This window comes from Chenopodium quinoa, unplaced genomic scaffold (genome assembly GCF_001683475.1).
Source record: "Chenopodium quinoa cultivar QQ74 unplaced genomic scaffold, ASM168347v1, whole genome shotgun sequence".
In the NCBI taxonomy this organism is placed as follows: Eukaryota; Viridiplantae; Streptophyta; class Magnoliopsida; order Caryophyllales; family Amaranthaceae; genus Chenopodium; species Chenopodium quinoa.
This window is the reverse complement of record NW_018744616.1, coordinates 757551-779785: the sequence shown is the minus strand read 5'-3', so window position 1 is coordinate 779785 and position 22235 is coordinate 757551. Positions and strand designations below refer to the sequence as shown.

The window sequence follows — 22235 nt, the reverse complement described above, 5'->3', positions numbered from 1 at the left end:
TACTAGTAATTCCGTAGTGGGAGATTTGGGGGTGTTACAAAGTGGTATCAGTTTTACAGTCATAAAAAGACTAAAATTGGAGTAATTAAAAAAAATTGTGGGTTGACTTAAGAAGGCATATAGGATAGATACAGTTTCGCATTGTGTGTGAAAGTCAAAAGTCTTATTTTTATATAAAACTATTTTCTTATTTGTGGAAAAATAAATGAGAAAAGGATTCTCGAGTTCTAACTACTACAAAAATGATCTAAGGTAATACCTCATGGTATCACTTTCATGGCTAGAAACTTAACTAACTCATAAGTAACATTATTGTAACACTTTGACATTAAGTAACACTTGTTTGTAACAGTTTGATATTAGGTAACACTTAATTGTAACACTTGAATATTAAGTAACACTTTATTGTAACACTATTAAGAGTAAAAAAAACACCCTTTATAAAGAAAATTTGTCAAGTATTTTATGTACTAGAAATAAAAACATTAAAAAAAATTAAAAATAAAAACACCCTTTATCTTTACTTTATACAATATTATTCATTTTTCCTCAAAAAAACAATTACAGTATTATTCATTCAAGGAATTATTTCATTCAATTCAATTAACCCACTCTTTTTCTTTCTCTTTCCTCGTAGAGAAGATGAAGAGTGACTTCCACCACCTTGCTCAAGCCGACGCCGGGCAGCTACCACCACCTCTACCTTAAGCTGAAACCGCACCACCACCACTAATTGGCACCATCGGCTCCTCTAATTGTATTTTTATTTCTTCTTTTTTTTCGATTAAGGGTAATTTATTTGTTGAATTTATGATTTCGGGTTTTAATTTTGGTGATTTCGTTTTTTTTTCTTGATTTTACGGTACATATAAACCACATTTCTATGAAATTGGGGATTTTGTTTTTGTTTTTTGTTTTATTGAATTTTTTGCTTTGCAATTACTTGTTTTTTTATTTCTTGCTGCTTGCTGCTTGCTGCTATTTATTGTTTAGGATAAAGGTTCAAATTTTTGGTTTGTATTCAATTTGTTAGAATTAGGGTTCGAATTTTGGGGTTGGATTCAAATAGGAGGAAGATGATGATTCTAATGAGATCTTTGCCCTTTAGAGCAACTAGTGATTTATTTTGGTAAATTTGATTTTTGCTTGCTGGAGTAAAAATGTTGTGTATCAGCTATTATAGTGAAGTTTGAACAGACTTAACCCATTGCTGAAATCTTCTACTTGACATCTTGCATGTCTATGATGATACAACTTTTGATAAACAAAGTGATCTCTTTACTCTTGTTATTTCCAATACTGTACTTAAAAACATGTAAGTACATAGTCTAATTGTTCTGTCCTTGTGAATTTTCTCAGTAATCTACAATTGATGTACATGACATAGTGAGCAAATAGACCTCTATTGAAGATTGTATTTTAAGTGCAACATTGTTTCCTATATTTATTTTTGTTTGTTTTTGCTATATCAGACCTTAATCAAGTATGCTTGTAGATTAATTGATGTATAGATTGTATAAGTAGTAATTACTATTTTATTCAACTATGATGTTTGTGATACGTGATTAGTCAAGGGTAAGTTTATCTTATTTTTTAAAGTCAAGGGTAATCTAATTATCTATAATATTGTATGTTAACAATTTTTAGAATTCAACAATATCTTTTGTTAGTAACAGACATCCTGTGAAAATCTCAAAGCTCTTCTACGAGAAGATATTCAGAAGGTAATTGCTTTGTCAAGTACCTTTTCATTCCATGACCAACTTTGAAATTAATGTTTTATAACCATATTTCGCTTGCTAGATATGGGATTAGGTTCCTAAGCCACAACCCGCAAGCACATAAAGATACACCCATGAGTAAATTCTAAAAGCTATTATGTGAACTTGTTGTGGAATTTTAATACAGATTCAATCTGCTTTTGATTTTCAATTTCTACTTGATAAATCTGCTAGTTAATATGCCATTCAAGATTCAACTAATTTCAATTTGTGGTATTTACTCAAGATTATATTCAGAATCTGGCTCTTTTTCACTGCATTTTACAAAGTGAGTAACTTTAATGAACACTTGCCTTTTTTTTGGGTTCCGTGTTTGGTTTTTGTCTTGTACTAGGGCTAAAGTCTCATAATGCATTGATTGTTAAATGGAGTTCATTATAGTGAGATAATAACTGATATTTATTTTTCTTTGTTGTCTCTTTAGTAAGCTATTAGTGTTGCCCATTTTTTAGTTCTTTATAGTGTACGTGATAACATTTTGCTTTTCATGAATAGTGTTGATCTTTAATCCCTTCTTATGTACTCCGTAATTGCTTGTCAGGTTTGCTTGGACTAGAATTATAATGCATTTTTCATAGCTTTTTCCATTCCTACTGCTCTAAAATTTATCAGGCTAAAGTTGAACGATACTAATCTATTAGAGATAGTTGTGGTTAGCTCTCTGAACTAGCTCACTACGTGAAAATATGAAACTGGCACCGGTTCAAACTCGGCCTAAGGCACCGGTTTGAACCGGTGCCAATGTGGGGGTGCCAAAAGTGGTTTAATAAGGCACCGGTTCAAACCGGTGCCAAAAATGCCCAAATTTTTTTTTCTTTTTTTTGTTTTGTTTTTTCCAGCAAATTTGCAACATATCAACAAGAATCGAAAATTTGCAATATATCAACAAGAATCGAAAATTTGCAACATATCAACAAGAATCGAAAATTTGCAATATATGATAAAAAAAAATTACAACATATAAAAACTTTGATTACAGCATAAATTTAAAAAAAAAATTACAATATAAATTCAAAAAAAAAAAAAAAACTCATTCATTCTTGCTTGTATCTTGCTTCTTCGATTTCAAATCTAAATAACATACTTGCACCAATTAAAACAAAAAAAAATCGATTAATATAATTAAACTTCGAAAGAAAAAGCCCAGAAATTTAATCCCAAAAATTGAAAAAAAAACTCAAACCCAGAAAAAATTGAAATCCAAAAAACCCAGAAAAAAAAAACTTGAAATCGAAAAAAAACCAGTTTTCCAATAAACCCAGAAAACGAAAAAAAAATTGAAATTGAAAAAACCCAGGAAAAAAAAAATTAAAATCAAAAAAACCAATGCAAAAATTAAAATTAGAATAAACCCAGAAATTGGAAAAAATTAAAATAAAAAAAACCAATGCAAAAAAATTAAAATCGAATAAACCCAGAAATTGGAAAAAATTAAAATAAAAAAAACCAATGCAAAAAAATTAAAATCGGTGTTCGAAAAACCCAGAAACAAAAAAATAATTGAAATCGAAAATAAATCCGATTTAAATCTGAAAAAAAAAAATCAAAATCGAAATTGATTAAAAAAAAAAGATTAAAAATTCGATTCAACTTAAAATCGATTAAAATTTTTTTTAAAAAAAAAAAAAAAAAAAAAACCCAAAAATTCGATAAACAATAACCAAGAAATTTGATTGAAATCAATCTAACCAATAACCTAGAAAAAAAAAAGAATTTAAATAGATTAAAATTTTTAAAAAATCAATTAAAAAATAAATTAAAACAAAAAACCCAGAAAATTAAAACAAAACCCATAAATTCCCTCACAAATCGGTGTTGCATGTGGTCTTCAAAAACCCAGAAAATCGAGATGTTGCATGTGTTCTTCGTGATTGTGAGGAAGGAGATCGAAAAATTAAAGAGAATTAGAAGGAGAAGAAGAAGATCGAGAAAAATAAATAGAAATAAAACTATAGAAGGAGGAGAAGGAGATCGAGAATGGAGAAAGAGGAGGAGATGAGAGGAGAGAGAAAGAGGATGAGAGGAGTAGTTTTAGGGTTGGGGTGGATCCATGGGTTTAAAAGGACCGGTTTTTTTTTTGTTTTTTTTATGGCTCCGGTTCAAAAGGCACCAGTTCAAACCGGTGGCCTATTTGTTTTTGGCACCGATTTGAAGTGAACCGGTGCCTTTTACTCTGGTTCAGTTTCCCACCAATTTTGTAGGCCATTTTTGGCACCGGTTTGGACTGAACCGGTGCCAATTAGGGGGTGTCTTTTTGATATTTTCTACTAGTAGCTGCCTCATATTTAGTAATTAGTATCCATTTTCAATACAGGCCTTTGCATCATAGTATGTTTACTGTCGTAAATAACGAAACCTCGATTTAGTAAATGTTAATGTTAAAACAGGAGAAATAACTCTTGGACATCCTTTGGGAGCTACATGGATGCATTTTTGCTTACTAGAGAGAAAATTCTTATTGAATAATGAGTTTGGCTTTGTTTGGGAAGAAATAAAAATATATATATATATATATATCAGCTACAATCAGTTGTACTTTGTAAAATCTGGTTATCAGCAAATTTCTAAATTTGATTTTAGTGTGTGAAATAATCTATAAAATTTAGTTAGCGAACAAAAAGGCCTTGATGCACGATTAGTGTATTGTTGTTCTCAGTTCCTACTCTTGCTCTTTTTTCAGGTGCTCGAAGTGTAGCTACTTTACTCCATGAGATGAAACGCCGAGAAAGGGATTGCCGTTTTGGAGTCATTTCCATGTGCCTCTGTTTTTCAGAGAGGTGATCATGCTAACGGATTAACTAGTAGTTGCGATGAGATGGGGCATAATAGCCCCTTGTCTTTAGGATTCCTAGTCTTTCTACTGTGAAAAAGAGTACACTTGTGTATTTGTATTTATACTAATGTAAAATATATTCATTCAATAAATTTATTTTCAATGTTAAATCAATTTGTTATTATCGTTATTATTGTTATTATTATAAAATATCAAAAAACTTACAAAGTCAATCAATTTACTATTATCGTTATTATTATTATTACTATTATTATTATTATTATTATTATTATTATCATCATTATTATAATTATTATTATTATTATTATTATTATTATTATTATTATTATTATTATTATTATTATTATTATTATTATTATTATACATCAGATTGAATGAAGTGTTACTAAATGTCGAAAGATGATTGAAAAATGTTACCTAATAATCAACAAGGTGATACATTTGTTCGCAAAAGTGATACACAATTTCGAAAAAAGTGTTACTATATGATTGAAAAATGTTACTAAAAATAAGTAAGTGGTACCTAAGAAATAAAAAGTAACACTTTATAATGATACCAATAATATAAAAAAGTGTTACATAAGAGAGTTTATAGTAACACTTTTTAAAGTGTTACCATACGTTGTCCAAAGTGTTACATAAGGCCTTAGGTAACAGGGGCGGATGTATCACCCACTAAAGTGTTACCTATTATCTACAATAACACTTTTACCACTTTATGTAACACCTTTTGGGTGTTACTTGAGGTTAATTATGTACTAGTGTCTCTACGGAGGCCTATAATGGGCACGTCTCTCTGTCTAGGAAAGGCTCGCCTCGACGCTGTAGGTAACTTTTCAGGGAGACGCGGGCTCGATCGTCCTATAATATGACTCAAGTACATTTTTATTATTTTTCGAAAATAAAAAGAATTGAAATTATTTGAAACTTGAGTATTTGATTATATGTGCATTAAAGTTGGTGTTAAAACACCTTAGGGTATGTGTAGGAGGTCCGAAAAATTTGAGTTATTACCCATAGTTGGGTGATCTTGAGTTATACTTGGTTGGTTGAGTTATGAATTGCTTATTGCAAATGGATTTTGAATTGATTGTTCATGTGATTTAGCATTGAATTGATTGTTTTGCATGTGTATGTGAAACAGAAGGAAAAGATTGATGAAATAAGAAAGAATTACTTTAACTTGCTCTACTTGAAAGATAATGGAGTCAAAGTTAGTGAGTTCATAACTGGAATTGTCACTTTAGCATTAACCCTTTATGATAATTATAATCCAGAAGTCTTGACCCAACCACCTTGGATGATTATTTTGGTCTTAGCCCATTTACCTATTGTCAAGAAATATCAATCTCTCTTTGACAAGTATGGGGAAGTGATCAATAAGAATGGGATGTGGAACGAAAAGCATCATCATGAAGGGAAATGGTTAGCAAGCATGTCTAGCCTTAAGAGGGACTTACACTATGTGGAGCGTAAGTATGAACCTAGGAGAAAAGTTGTCAGCTTTCCCAAGCCCAAAGGATTTCACCTTTGGAGAAGATGACCAAATGTACTACCTGAATGCCCAATTATCTTTTTCTTATCGAAGGGAGCGTCATGAATTTGTGAAATCGAGTGATGAGTCCATACCACCTCTTCGTAGGAGCAAGAATTACCCTTGTCTTAGCCGTACTCCAAGTTATGAACCTCCAAAACGTCCTAGCCCAAAAGTCCATTTCCATGTTGCAAAAAGTCCTTGAACTCGTGCCCAAGCTACCAAAAAAAAAGCATCAAGTCCAAATTCTCATCGTGTTGACTAATTTCCATGATTTTTGGGCATTTGGACTTGATGCTTTTTCTTTGGCAACTTGGACACGAGTTTTGGACCTTTTTGCAACATGGAAATGGACTTTTGGGCTAGGACTTTTTGGAGGTTCATAACTTAGAGTACGGCTAGGAGAAGGATAATTCTTACTCATACCAAGAGGTGGTATGGACTCATCACTAGATTCCACAAATTCATGACGCTCCCTTCGATAAGAAAAAGGCGATTGGGCATTTAAGTAGTACATTTGGTCATCTTCTCCAAAGGTGAAATCCTTTGAAGGCTTGGGAATGTTGACAACTTTTCTACTAGGTTTATACTTACGCTCCACATAGTGTAAGTCCCTCTTAAGGCTAGACATGCTTGCTAACCATTTCTTTTCATGATGATGCTTTTCATTCCATATCCCATTCTTATTGATCACATCCCCATACTTCTAGGTAAATGGGCTAAGGCCAAAAGAATCATCCAAGGTGGTTGGGTCAAGGCTTCTAGATTATACTTCTCATAAAGGGTTAAGGCCAAAGTGACAATTCCAGTTATGAATTCACTAACTGTGACTCCATTATCTTTCAAGTAGTGCAAGTTAAAGTAATTCTTTCTCATTTCATCAACCTTTTCCATCTGTTTCACATACACATGCAAAACAAGCAATTCTACGCTAAATCACATAAACAATTCAATTCAAAATCCATTTGCAATAAGCAATTCATAACTTAACCAACCAAGTATAACTTAAGATCACCCAACCATGGGTAATAACTCAAAATTTTCATACCTCCTACACATAGCCTGGGGTGTTTTAACACCAACTTTAATGCACACATAATCACATACTCAAGTTTCAATTAATTTCAATTCTTTTTATTTTCGAAAAATAATAATGTTACTTGAGTCATGATATAGGATGGTCGAGCCCGCATCTCCCAGGAAAGTTACCTATAGCGTCGAGGCAAGCCTTTCCTAGACAGAGAGGCATGTCATTATAGGCCTAAGTAGAGAACTCGAGAATCCTTTTCTCATTCATCTTTATACAAATAAGAAAATAGTTTTATATAAAGATAAATCTTTTGACCTATACACACAATGCGAAACTCTACCTATCCTATATGCTGTCTTAAGTCAACCCACAATTTTTTTTAAAATTTTTTTATTACTCTAATTTTAATCTTTTTAGGACCGAAAAACTAATACTACTTGTAACACCCCCAAATCTCCCTCTACGGAAATACTATTAAAATACGTATAATTATACCATAGAGATAGACTTAGGTGTATTATCGTCACTTGATTATGCAAGGCTACCAAACTTACTTAATAAAACAAATACTTTACAGAGAAAACTTCAATACTTTTTTATTAATAAAACTATAAATAGTATACATTGTCATGAGTACTCAAAATAAAGAAAAAGACCAACATTCCTAATCTAGAAGAAGACATTACCGAGACTCCATATGCTCACATATTGACTTCACCTGAAATTAGTCAACACTGCTTACCATTAAGGTAAACAGGGCGAACCAAAATAAATAGGAAATACAAATTAGAAAAATATGCTAAGTATGATAAGTGGAAGATAATTAAACTCAATATATTAGCAAACATGCTTTTAAAATCAATTCCAATTCATGATTCAAAACCAATTCCAATATTTCAAATCATTCCAATAACTCAATAATAAATATTAAAATCAATTCCTTTTCAAATCCAATTCATCGCCCAAGTGTGCACACCCTCCAAGCTAATCTCCTTATATTACAAGGCTATTATTGAGGAAAGAATCGATCATACAAAGTCCAAAATCTTATCAAACCAAATCCGCATAGTGGGATTACTAACATGCTTATAAAGCTTTAATAGTAATTCAATAAATCCTATTCAATAATTCCAATATAATTCAACTCCTTTTTATTTAATTCCACATGCTTTCAAAATCAAACATTTAAAACATGATCAATAATTTTAACTGATCAAGACATGATATAAAATCAATCCTCAATTTATTTATTAAAACCAATTATTTAAACATTCTTTTATTTCACAAATCACAACTCTATTATTCAAGACATAATATAAAGTTCAATTTATTAAAACATATAATAAAATCATATTTTATTTCATAAATCACAATTCAAATAAATTTAATTCAATCACCAATAAAAATCATATAAACATGTTATTCAACCAATCACTTTCATAGATATCTAGCCACCTAAACGTACCTCGATCCTTGCTAGCAAAACCACACAAAGAAACTCAAGAATCTTGATTGAAAACACCCTAAAAATAAATATAACCTTAATTAATATAAGGTTCACAAATAATCACAACAATTAAATAAAAAACCCCCAACTATATGTATATGAACCTTTTAAATTATTTTCTCAAAACATCATTAAAAAAAATCTGATTTTATTTAATTAAAACTAGTCATAATAATTATTATAAATCCCCCATTATAATAATAATTAATCAAATAAGAGAAGAGAAAAAGAAAAGGTAGAAAACCTAAGGAAAAGAGGAGAGGTGGCAACAAGGTAGCAGCTGGTGGATGTCGGTGGTGGCTGGCGGCGTCAAGTGGCGTCGGATGTGGTGGTGGTGTACGGTGGTGGTGGTGCACAAGGAGAAGAAAAAGAAAAGAAAATAAGGAGAAGATCGAGAATAAGAGAGAATTAAGAGAATTTGTGTGAGTGTTTGGTCATGAATTAGAGGGGTATTTATAGGCTAGCATAGGTTTGAATTATGGTAAGCAAATGTAGGAAAAATTATGGCAAGAAGAATTAAAGAATTACTTGGAGATGTGAATAAAAAATATGGAAAGTTTTGATAATAAGGAGATTGTGCATAATAAAATATGGAAGGTGTGTTGTCATGAAAAATAATATAGTAAGGGATATTGCTTGGGGAATAATCAAGGGAAATATAAGGTAGGAGAGTAAGATGATCAAATATTTAGGAGATATAAAAATGGAAATAAGGAAAATAAGAGATTTTAAGGAAATAATTTCCCCCAAAAATCATACAAGAGGGTCGAAAATATTGAGCATCCATACATAGCCCAAATTTTCGAACCTCTCTAGTATAATTTAGGAAGTTAATTTGCAAGGTCTTAGGAATTAAAGATAATTGTGTAAATAATATTTATTATATAAAATAATCAATTAAATAAATACCAATTACTCACCAATAAAATAACTAAGAAAATCAGAGCTACATTTGGGAATTTTTGGACCTTTTTACATAATTAAGAAAATATAGTTTTTACTGTAATTAAAATATCCGAAATATATAAATAATCCGGTTTTTAAAATAAAATAAATGGATAATAAATCTTATTCAAAATCAAAAAATAATAATTAGGTTTCAAAATTTTTTGGCACTAAAATTTATATATTATTTTGGCTTCAAAATTCAAATAGTAAGTTAATTTACTAAAATACCCTTTTTATGAAATAATAATTAATTAATTAATTAATTAATTAGAAAAATACGTATGAAAATACTGAGTATTACAGGTTACTCTTTATAGTTTTATTAATAAAAGAGTATTGAAATTCCGCTGCAAAGTATTGGTTTTATTTAGTAAGTTTGATAGCCTTGCGTAATCACGCAGTGGTAATACGCATAAGTCTATCTCTACGGTATAATTATACGTATTTTACTAGTATTTTCGTAAAGGGAGATTTGGGGGTGTTATAGGGGGGCAGCTGAGTTGGCGCTGCCAGGGCTGGGGAGGGGTGGCTGGTAGTGGGGGAGGAGGGGTGGCCCGTGGCTGGTGGTGAGGGAGGATGTGATTTTTATATATATATATATGATTATTTTAACAGTTAATAAACTATGATTAAAGCTTAACTCCTTTTTTTTAGTTATTTGAACTATTAATTAACTATGATTAAAGCTTTACTTAGGAGTTAAATTAAATTCTTAAATGAATTTATAAAAAAATTTTAAAAAATGTTACTAGTTATAAAGTTGTAGGTAAAATATCTTGTTAAGGTGGATACTCATCAAAATTTGTATTATTCAGAAAAAAAAATTAAAAGATTGACTTGTTTTTAGCAGACTACTCAAATTTTGTTTCATTTTTGACAATTTTTCCTAACTCAATTTATTAAATGTGTGATTTTTGTATTGGCATATTGTAAGTTTTGTAACATAATTTTAGCATGACAATCTTTTGTCAAATATTAAAAAGGTATTTAGACTTCAATTGTTAAGTTAACCATATATATAATTGTTGATTAGCTTTTTTTTTTAGTAGGCCCCAGTTTCTCATATTGATAAACATAATTGTATCTCAAAATGGCATATTGGTAAATAAGAGTAACTTTTAAATATTTTATTTAATTCTTTGTTTCTAATCTTTCGTTCTTCCTCACCTTCGATCCTTCACCAGTGTACACCATTGAACCACAATCAACCATAAACCACCATCATCGTTTTGCTCATAAACCACCATCATCTTCGTTGTCCTCTATTTTCTTCAACATTCTTAGACTTTCTGGCGGCTTCGCCGCCAAATTAAACGAAAAACCCTAATAAAAATAGATAAAGTAGGGCTTGGTTAAACCTTTAGGGGAAGGTTCGACTTCTACCTTTATCAAAGATGTTCGTGCATTCCGATTTCTCCATTGAATTTTATTGATGGAGGTAAGAGAATGGAGAACAAATGGGGGAAGGAGAAAAGATGGAAGAAGATAATGCCAAATTAAGACCAATTCACATAATTAGCCCCACTTATATACCTAAAATGACAAAAATATTCCTTTGAGATACTTATCATGTTTATCAATATGAGAAACATGAATTTACCCTTTTTGGAAAACATTCTTATCGTATTATTTTTAATTCTCAAAAATCACGCTGGTGCCAGATAAAATGAATAATTCATAGGCCATTGTTTGATGATATTTAATTAGTTGAATCATATTTCTTAATAAATACTTCATGACATAAATTTGGCATATTTCATTTCATAATGTAATGACATATAATGTATATGGTGATAACCTTCTGTTGATAATAAGCACGTTAAAGAAAATGAACAAGAAATGACCTACTCCAAGTCTCATATTTCTAAATAAATACTTTGTGACATAAGTTTGGTATATATCGTTTCATAATGAATGACATATAATGTATATGGTCATAACCTTGTATTGATAATAAACATGTTAAAGAAAAAGAACAAGACATGACCTACTCCAAGTCTCCAATAATAAGCATTCATCTATTGCTCCTCCAAACCACAAAGAGAGGAAGGATAAATTAGCACAACTGGAAACAAATGGAAGAACAAGACAACACAACCGTTTTAAATGTGAAAATTGAGGAAAAGTAGAACAAAACTACATATTTACAATATATTACACTTAAAAGATTATCACTATATTTACTGATTCTACACATAACAATGTACAATTTATTGTTTATGCACATATATATCAGGACTGCTGAGATGATACTGCTTCCAAATAAAGCACTAAGGTATGATGGTAACTATTGGAGGAGCACATACACATATTTCATTAAGATAAGAAAGTGAGTAATACTCCAGCTAACAGACCCTATAATCTAATCAGAGTTACAGGCATCGTCGTGCAATCCTCACTTCCCCAGTCCTGTTCTTCTGAGTGGTGAACTGAGTAAATTAAACAGTCAGCACTATCTTAGCCAATTTGTGATACTTCAATTGGAGTGCTGAATTATCCAACACCAAACTTTATGAAGTTCAATCATAGGCTACTAGTCCAAAGCAGCAACAGTTGACGTGGTCAAAATATCACTTAAAACATGGATGTTGTCCTGAAAAATGATCCACAGGGAAGAATAATTGAATACATATATCCTTTCACTTCAAACAAGAAAATTAAAAATCAAGAGGGACATACGAACAAGTTTGTTAATAAAGAGTACTCTCCTACATTAGACTCATCAAGAAGGTTCCGACACGGATGTGTACAAATACTTTGAGCTTGTATTGACCCTGTCCAATAAACACCCTTTTGCATCAACCCTAACCCTATACCATTAGATTACCCTGTCTAATAACCACTCTTAATACAACCTATACAAATACAACTTCGACTTATATAACATAGATTACATCTTACATTGATTTGCATGATAAAACTTGATAGTAAAATTAGGGTTGCATTACAACAGCACCACCCGCTTATAAGCAAAACAAATAAAAAATCAAGAGCAATGAGTAAACAATTGAAGCGTGATGAACCTAAATAAATAATAAGCTAACCTCCTGACCAGGTCCAGGGGTCGGTCAATATTTTTGCACATTCCACCTCATGCTGAAATATTCGGCCACTGAACAATATCAAAAGAAGCACATCATGGATCAGGAATCAGCATCTTAGGCTTGCAAACTGAATTTCTGGAATTACAGTACAGGATGATACACCTACCAATGATTACACCATCCTTTTGTATACCATAAGCCAGCAATACATCGAGGAAATCAACCAGTTATCTACTCAATTGGCATCCCTCCCCTGTCCATAGCTTCTTGCTCATCTTTTTAGTCTTTATAAAATATTATTGTCCCCAAAATATTACTGCAAGACCATGGAAGGAGGTCACTAACATTGATATCAGTCAGAAATTCAGAATTATACATGAGTGCTTAAAAACAATAAAATATATCATTCCAAAACATAGGTATAGGTAACAAAGCACGCTCATAATTTTAATTTTTTTGCAAGATTGAGCATTCAAAAAGGACCAGGATGAAAAGAAAAAAGAAAAAAAAAACCTTTAGTTGCTAGAAGCATGATTTAAAAAAAAAAAAAAAAAAAAAAACTAAATTTTAATAAAAGTGATAGAGCACTCAAGCCTCATCTTATATATGCAAATAGGTTTGGAAACTCACACTGGAAATTCTCCTCTCTATGCGAGTAACATTTCTTCTAAATATAACTGCCAAGGGCAATTCTTCCCATCCTACGGATTGATCAAGACGCAATTTTCTTTTCTTCTGCTTCGTTACAGCATTCTCCTTACTTGAGCAAGCTGAATCCTTAGGAAGAGTCTCATTGCCATCATCAGATGTTCTCAATTCCATTGCCTCACAGTTGTTATCCCCAAGATTAGTCTTAGCTAAAGAGATCCTCCTTGGTTGCAGTTTAGAGAATCTTCTTTTCTTTGTCTTAGGAACTATATTCGACATTTCTACCTGTTCTTCACGTATCCTCAATAGTAAATCAGAAAGAGTGGACTGACCATCCAGCATTTCAGAAACATTATCCTGACTTGAGGAATGCACAAGAGTAGCTACATTCATCCCAGTATCATGTATGCCAGTAGCCTGGGACCCACCACAATGACTAATCAGAGCTACCTCCTTCGATCTTACTCCTCGAAGCCTGCTCGATCTGATGCGGATTGGAATGTTCCTGCATGCCAGCATAATAGAAATGATTAGAGAAAAAACTAAATCCCAAGTCCAAAATGTGATTCAAGTACTTTGTTTTTTTTTTTTTTTTTGACAGGCAACCAAAGGAGATTCAAGTACATCTGATGTAACATTACACTGAACAATATAGGCGTACACACACAAACCATGAATGCATACATGTCATTTATTCACAGATATTTACATACTTCTAGTATCTTATGTGCTCTTGTTAATTTTCAGTTGTAGTCACCTTTAGACAATATATATATACGTTGAGAGAAAAAGGAAGGAAAAAAGATAAATACAGATGACTTACAAGGTCTCCGATTCACTATTATCATGTAATTCTGGGATTTCACTGCATAGAAAATTGACATTAGCAAAGACCAAAAGTACTTTTCAATACAGTAAGATAAAAAAGATAAATGACTGCTCAAACATCATACCGTGACTTATTGGGTTCTGCTGCAAGACTACAATTTCTAGTCTTTCTTCTTTCTTTAGAACCAGATCTAATGGCTCTTCTTTTCTCATTCGCCCTACGTGCATCATCACAATCATCATTGTGCGTAGTTAATCTATCACCTTTTTTACACTTTCTTGATCTAACCCCTTTTGGACCATGGCTGTGTTTTAGGAGCAAGTATAGTTACCGAACAATTAGAGATTTACAGTAGAATCCTCAACTCATGAATAGCTGAAAGTTGTGAAACAACAGCAAGGCATATATATATATATATATATATATAACATTAACAAAAGCAGCAAAGAACCAGCTAAGAATGTACTTACCAGGAAACACTAGTTGGATCTGCTTTCCTACTTTTCCTGCTTTTCCTGCATTTAAATTTTATAATTGAGTCAACAAAACCTGAAAGCTCTATACAAATTGTGAATCAGCTCGAAAATCAACGTTGAAAAAGTATACCTAGACTTGCTTTGTTCTTGGGTTACATTTTCAATTTCCTGCCTATTAGTTGAGTCAGTGATACGCAATGGAACAAAGTCATTCGCCCCAAGAGTAGGACGTTCGGACTCCCTATCCACAAAATTTGATATAAGAGCAGCCTTCTCAATATCTTTAGCAGCTTTAAGTCGTAGAACATCATTCGGAAACAACCTCATCCATCTCCTGACATATTTAAATAAAATAACAATCAGAACCAGAACTCATATCACAAAGATTCCAGGAAAAAAAATAAATTATTACTATAGATAAAATATACACACGTCTATTTGTGAACCAGTGAACGTATTTTCGAACTTGATTTATACATGCTAAACTGAACCGAACTTATTTTAAATTAATTTATTTGTAGTGACACTTAATAAATAAATGAACAGAACCTATTCATTGTCAGCTTAAAGCGTTAACAAAATAACATGCTTAAAGTTTGAGCGTGTCTTTTTATTGCCAAAAGAAAATCAACTTCATATTTCGAACTTATTTACGAGAGCTGTCTAACTCTCACTCCATCTTCCCCACTAGCATTATATACATGGTACTAAATCTTGCCCACATCATTGCATTATTTGGTTTTAAACAAAACCCAAGAGTGTTCAGAGTGTGTTTTGTGATAGCCTCTGCTTTCTAATGGTTATATTGAATGGAGATTGGTTTTGTATACATAGCCAAAATTCTTATACATTATTCTCCAATTACTAGCTGGAATTCATCAATTGGAAGAACTAGTACAAAAGCAAGATCAAACTCATAATTGTAGCACATTCCCTACAAGTTTTAATGGATTATCATGGAGTCCCAAGTAATGTATAACTTGTCAGGTAGGGCTGTAAAAAAAGCCCTAATTACCATGTTACAGAAGAAAAAAAAGACTTAAATACAAGAAATAAATAAAATTGAGAACCCAATCGGTGAAAGTTGAAAAGTAACTACAATGGAAACAGTGTTTGTATTTTTATTATGTTTTCACTCTCTCCCATCTCACTCTCTCCTCTGTCCTACCACCATCCACGCCATCCTCCCAGACTAAATCGACCCGCGCACCCACCAGCCACCACACCACGCACCATGGTAAGTTGAACCTATACTGCACTTTGATCCATCACATCTGTCCAAGGTAATGTCTTCATGAAGTATCAATTTTTTCAATTAGTTGAAGGTGTTATTTGGTGTTTGCGATGAAATGAGTAATAACCTATTCATACAAAATTTTATCTTTTTAATTAGTTAAACATAAATCGCACTTTAATCAGTAACATTCGTCCAAGGTAATGTCTTTATGAAGTATCAATTAATCCAAGGTGAAGGTGTTATTTGGTGTTTGAGGTGAAGTGTGTGATAACCTATTCATAAAGAATTTTATCTTTTTGATTAGTTATCACAGTAGTGTTTTGGGAGATAGCTGAAAATGAAACAAGAAAGAAGAATATATGCAAACATGACACTCTTTTGTAACGCTATGTTACTCGAATCTTTGCGCTTGGACATGGGTAGAATACTTTGACATTTCATTTTGGAACAAAAACATGGAAATTTCTATAACAAAAATAAAAATAAAACAAAATAAAAGCCTAGTTGGACACTTGTACACATACCCACGTTAGATATGGGTAACTGAGTTCAAGTGACATAGTGTTAGAGACTAAATTGAGCTAGATACCGTTACAGGGAAGCAGAGGTCGGAAATGGGAGGACGAAGAAGGGGTTGGTGATGTCGGAAACGCGAAGGGAAGGGGAGATCGGAAATGGGAGGGGAAGGGATAGGTGTAGTTGGAAATAGGAGAGGAAGGGGGATGGATGGTCGGAAAAGGGAGGGGAAATGGTGGGGCTGGTCGAAAGGGGGAGGAGAGGGGCAGGGAGCTGCCGGAATTAGTGGGTGGGAGGTTTTTTCTTAGTTTTTTAAAATTAAAATCATTTTTTACAAAAATATTTTAAAATTAAAATAAAAAATTCTAATTAATTATAATGTGACACATGTCCTTTGTAACCTATTAAACAGGTAACCGATTTTTTATCCTATTTATGGAAGATCAGTGTCAAAGGTGGTTTTATTCCAGAATAATCAGAAAGTCGTTTTATTTTTGGAAGACCGGTGAAAGGTCGTAATATTCTTGACAATTTTTCCTAATATCTATTGCAAAAGAGTAAAGTCTAGAAGAAACAAAAAATCTCCACAACATACCTACGGCACTGGTTATCTGTTCGTAAAGGAACACATACAGCAACTTTTGACCAGCAGTGCCCATGTTCTTGTATTGCTTTTATTAACCTCATATCATCTTCTTCAGTCCATTGACCCCGGTTCAAAGATGGATCAAGAACATTAACCCATCTACAAGAAGAAAAAGCAAATAGATATTAGTCAGAGTAATATTAACATAAATAAGCTCCAAAGCCAAAAATTTACCTTTCTCTACACTGTGCTTGGGTTCTTCCTGGAACAAACGAGGCTATTCTGTGCCAGCTTTTATGGCCAAAAAGAGTGACAGCAACCTTTAAGCGCTTATCTTCACTAATACTCCATGTCCCTACCCGTTGTCTTGCTGGAAGCAATGTTTTGTTCCACCTAATTTTCGAAGATGAAACAAAAAATCAATCCACCAACTTTTCAGTTAAACCAATAGATTCAAATCAAATAAGACAGCAATGTAAGGGATCCCAAAAGTAAGCAATTGCAAGATAAATTGGAAATAACCAAAAGGAATCGGGTCCAAATTGCACACAGACAAATTATCCTCTCAAAATCTTGATATAATACATCATTAATTTTAAAGCCATAACCAGGGCTAAAAAATGAAATCTAGAAATCCCCCCTTCATAATTCCCAAATAAAAAATAGTCCTTTACATGTATCTTAGCTCTTGAGCAAATGAAATCAATACACTGTGGTCATGAGGTGACATTCTTTAATGTATTGAGCATAAGCAGTCTGTGAACAAAGACAGCCTAATGCATTTATATGCTCTCACACCCAAGAAATGAAAACAAAATCAACCAGATGTATAATTAGAGCAGCAGCTGAAGATCATAGTTATACTAAAGCAATCTAGAGACATTCGAGTGTATGAGAAGTGCAGACTCAACATAGAATTGTTAACATTTTTACTGACCTATTAGAGCACTGGGTACCTGTCCGTCCTTCTAATACAGAAGCAACAGCTTGCCAATTACTCTCCCCAAAAGACTCCACAGCACAACGCAATTGAGCATCTTCATCCTCTGTCCAGTCTCTTTTTAATATACTTGCATTAAGACTCCTTTGATAACGTGCCAAACACTGAAAAGGAGTCCTATTAGTTTCCAATTTTTCAGCAATATAACTCCAATTATGGATTCCATTCTTTTGAATGAGAAGCAAAAGATGCTTGTCCTCGTCTGATGTCCAGTTATCTCGGTTGATCACACAATTTTCATTATTTAACCACCTGCATGTATTAATCAACAAATAATCAACCCCTGCTATAAGACAGGTTATAGCATGCAACAAGAGATTAATTCTTCAACTTAATGTTTTAGAAAATTTCGGATTAAATTGATGTGAATTCATGCACTGAGGGCTTTAGCTCGAATTTGTAACTTAAGACAATGTAAGATTCAAACTGGAAAATTTTTGGTCTTTTAGACTTTTCCTCTGAATTTAAGCCAATTTTTTGGTCTTAACGTAAGGCGGCCTAGTCACGGCGCCTTGCACCTTGCATCTTGGTAAAGGCGGCCTAAGCGCCACGTCTTCTGGCACCTTCTGGAGAGCACTGCGCCAAGCAAGGTTGAGGCAATTTGGCTCCCGCCTTCACTAGCTTGGCGGCTAGGCATGCTAAGGTTCTTATTGAAACTAAGCATAAATCTATGACAGATCATGATTTAAAACATCAAAGAGGAGACAACAGGAAATGATATCGTGAATGGCCACTACCAATGTCTCTTCACTAAGAAGTAAAACTACTAGAAGCTCCTCCTATAAAGAAGTATTCGCAAGAATTGCAACTAATATAGGAAAGTTGGGAAAAGTAGAAGGAGAGGAAAAAGTTAATTGATCAAAGAGGACATTGATTTTTCTTCATTCAATATATATGTATTGGGACAATCTTCATCCTCCAAGAGGTTTTAAATGTTTAACATGAAGTGAATAAGCAATATTAAGTTGGGATGCAATGCCATTATTTGAAATGGTAATTTTATGGTGTGCAATTGTGACGAAACTCCCGCGTCTTTTCTTGAGCTTCCATACATCCTATTCTGTTCCTAGACAAAGTAAACTATCTAGCATCTTGACAAGATATAAAGCACAAAGGCGGTGAGGATTTTAAGAGTTACCCAATTAGGGAGGTTCAAAGTAATTGAAATTCTACCATTTCTTAATGAAATTTATTCATTATTCGAGTGGTTCAATGTCTATGTATATTTGGATGTTTAAACAATAAACGTTAAATAAAGATTCAGATAAACAATTTTCTTTTGCTAGAGATTATGTGTACAAGGAGATGAAGTGACTATAGTTTGGTACAATGGTGTGTTATTAAACAAAGAAGCAGAGTTAGAAAAGGAACTGCTAAAAACTAGCTAATTATGGAAGTTTAATTACCAAACATGCCTAAAATGACAAACTCTTTAAACATATATATGTAAAAATAAGCTCCCACCAGCCAAAAGCTAACTGAGATGCTCACCTTGCCTCACACTCTTCTCTAGAGCGACGTGGGAACATAGAAGCCAATTGATTCCAGTCCACCTTTCCTACAAAGTCTTGGATAATTTCCGGAGTAATTTCAAGTTTTTTTATTGATGAAATCATACCATCCACTCCATTGTCAAAGCCAGATTCCTCAATAGCACTGGGACAGAAATCACAGCGTACATCATTAGTAAGAGCTATGATACACCGGTTACACACTATCCCATAGAAGAATAGGGAGTACAATTGCACAATAGAATGAGACTATAAATTCAGTTTAATGTGTAATTCAAATATATGATGAAATAAAAGAGACAGAAAGGAGCAGAAAAGTAGTTGTTCCAACACACACTTGCTTTTTCATTTAAACATTCAACCAAAAGTGATACGGCATAAACCTATAAGCACAGTGATTCTGTTCATTTTCTTTTCGTATGTAGAGAAACAGGTATTAGCTCCAGCAGCGTGAACATACAAGATAGCAAGAGTTAGAAACAATTCACAAAGATACCAAAGTTTGCAAATCAGTATGTAAGAAAATATAGACAGAAAGAAAATAATACGATATGGGGCACAATTTTCGTCAGGACGATTAAAGATGGAAAACTATCTTACTATTTTATATGAGTAGATCAAATCATTAGTTCAACAAAACAAAAAAAAAGGCTTTTGAGAATGTTACGAGTCCACATGTAACAAGAAAACTATATACCTTACTGCATCAGCAGATTTGTTGAACAAACTTTTCTGGAACTGGTTACTAATTTCCTTATTAAGAAGTTGTTTTTCATCCTTTGACCATTTCTCCCGATGAAATGACAGCGGAAAATTCTCCATAGCAGCCTTGTACAAAGCAACATGAGAGTTCTCCAATGGGCCATATAACATTGCAGAAATATTTTTCTCGGAACCCTGTGAAAAAACTCAAGTCAATGGAAAATAAACAATGCAGAAAATTGAAATATACTTGTTTGCTGTTGTGATTCAAAAAATGTCTTAGTAAAGTAATTCGAGGGTTAAAGTGTTAAGCAATAACCAGCAAATCAGAATCGTATATCAGTTTTAACACAGCTACCTGTTACAAGTAATTGAGTTAATAAGTTCACTTCTCCCATCCAAACCCAACAAAATATAATGACTCGCCACTTTTTGAAGATTGGTGTATATTTGACATATTAAAGAGCTTTTATTTAATCGAATAGATACAAAATTGCCGTGTGGCAAAAAAGACAAACCTTTGTATTAGCTCTCTGCTTTGGAGCTGAAATTAGCTGGACACGGGCATCCTGCTTCTGAGACAACGCTCGACCAATTTTTTTCTTGCACTGCACCTGGAAGTCTCGAAGTGTTTTCAGGCGCTTTTTAATGTCATTGATTTCTTCCATCCTAGCTTCAATATGAAGCATCTTGCTTCGTATAAATTTCTGAGAGGACCTGTTTTTCTTTATAGCTTCCATAAATGTTTGTGCAGATATGGGGAAGCTGGAGGTGCAGTTAGAAGTCTCCACATTCTGAAAATTCTCAGCAGCATCCCAAGTGTCTTGCCCAAATACACCTTGATGTACATCCAAGAATTCACATCCCAAAGATGTGCCAACGGCATCACTTTTGTGGAATGATTTGTCAACAGAGTTATCATCCTTTCTTGCCATTGCATCTGAAATATTGATCATCCATACAGTCAATCAACAATGGTGAAAATCAACAGCAAATTCAGTTCATAATAACTAGAAAGTATATCCGATATCTCAAAAACGTAAATTAAATCAGTACACAGCTCATCACAACAGCACATATTCAAGGCAACCTAGCCATATTGTCAAATGAACAACTAGCTAAGTTTAAAATAGAATCCCAAGTGAGAAGATCATTAAGCTTAAACTAATATCGTCAATTTCACCTCTACAAATTTAGTAAACAATGCCACAATACAACCAATTCTTTAATCATGTCAAAAAAATAGCATTAGCAAATAAATTCAAGAAAAACATCATACCAAAATAACAACAATGTATAAGTATGCAAGCAACAAACTCAACATAAGTTCAATATAGAAGTTAAAAGGGCACAAACCATCATCACCAGCAGCATCCCCACCACCAGCACCAGCACCGGCGCCACAATACCGCGAAAAGCGCTTCTGAATAGCACGGAGGGTTTCAAAATCATCTTCTTCATCATCATCAGACAAAGCAGGAGGTAAACTCATAATGGGTTTCAAAGACAATGGCTGAGAAATATCATCCCCACACCCATACTGCTCCTTTATACTACGAACCAATTCCAAGTCGTCATCGTCGTCATCATCATTGTCGTCGGACATTTCATCGTCATCGGCAGTGGCAGTGGCAGTGGCGCCACCGTCTGCGGCGGAAGGCGGTGGCTGCGGTGGCATACACGCCATCGAAAGCGCTCGAATCTCATCATGCAAGAAATCATCGTCGCCGTCACTGTCGGACAATTCTTCCTCAAAATCATATTTGCCCATGAATTATGCTGGAAAATCTAGAACTTTGAAACCTTGAATTGCAATTTCAGTCGGAAACAATTGAGCCCCAATTACAACCCTACAATTCAACTAGAAACCACAGTAAGAGTACATTGTAAGAAAGAGGGAGAATTTTGACGACAGTGAGGGTTTGTGGAGGGTGGCCATCGTTCGCAATTGTATTTTGTATTGGTGAAAAAGTAGTGCCAGGGTTCCAGAATTTGAATTTCAAGGTATTTATTGATTAATTGGGGTAAATATTCTCAATTTATGTGAAGCAGTACTATGTATATGAAATGGTATTTTCGTAATAAAATTAGG

The 22235-nt window shown here is 33.2% G+C and overlaps 1 protein-coding gene and 1 long non-coding RNA gene across 3 annotated transcripts; one reads left to right on the top strand and one right to left on the bottom strand.

Annotated features, from left to right (window-relative positions):
* Nucleotides 1-269: 269 nt before the first annotated feature.
* On the top strand, nucleotides 270-4724 carry LOC110700023. The gene is made up of 2 exons (XR_002507071.1): nucleotides 270-757; nucleotides 4462-4724. It is a non-coding gene; the product is annotated as an uncharacterized LOC110700023 (long non-coding RNA).
* Nucleotides 4725-11676: 6952 nt separating this feature from the next.
* Nucleotides 11677-22168, bottom strand: LOC110700022. 2 transcript variants are annotated; one of them, XM_021877513.1, is made up of 15 exons: nucleotides 21500-22167; nucleotides 20662-21083; nucleotides 20139-20338; nucleotides 19422-19586; nucleotides 17868-18182; nucleotides 17165-17323; nucleotides 16940-17089; nucleotides 14722-14925; nucleotides 14586-14630; nucleotides 14240-14419; nucleotides 14110-14151; nucleotides 13269-13791; nucleotides 12805-12954; nucleotides 12639-12706; nucleotides 11677-12187 (listed from the first exon to the last, which is right to left on the bottom strand). In XM_021877513.1, exons 1-13 carry the CDS (start codon nucleotides 21912-21914, stop codon nucleotides 12952-12954), a joined length of 2823 nt encoding a protein of 940 aa, XP_021733205.1. In that variant the 5' UTR covers nucleotides 21915-22167; the 3' UTR covers nucleotides 11677-12187; nucleotides 12639-12706; nucleotides 12805-12951. The 2 variants fall into 2 exon arrangements, with proteins under 2 accessions (XP_021733205.1, XP_021733204.1); XM_021877512.1 differs by lacking the exons at nucleotides 11677-12187; nucleotides 12639-12706; nucleotides 12805-12954 and having other exon boundaries at nucleotides 12974-13791; nucleotides 21500-22168.
* Between the last annotated feature and the right edge of the window lie 67 nt (nucleotides 22169-22235).

Bases quoted from the DNA above. Each gene is read 5' to 3' on its own strand.
- LOC110700022 (XM_021877512.1), bottom strand. From the start codon at position 21,914: ATGGGCAAATATGATTTTGAGGAAGAATTGTCCGACAGTGACGGCGAC. The intron at 18,183-19,421 runs GTGAGCATCTCA...TAATACATGCAG, and splicing joins AGAGAAGAGTGTGAGGCAAG to GTGGTTAAATAATGAAAATT. The intron at 14,926-16,939 runs GTATGTTGTGGA...TAAATATGTCAG, and splicing joins ACAGATAACCAGTGCCGTAG to GAGATGGATGAGGTTGTTTC.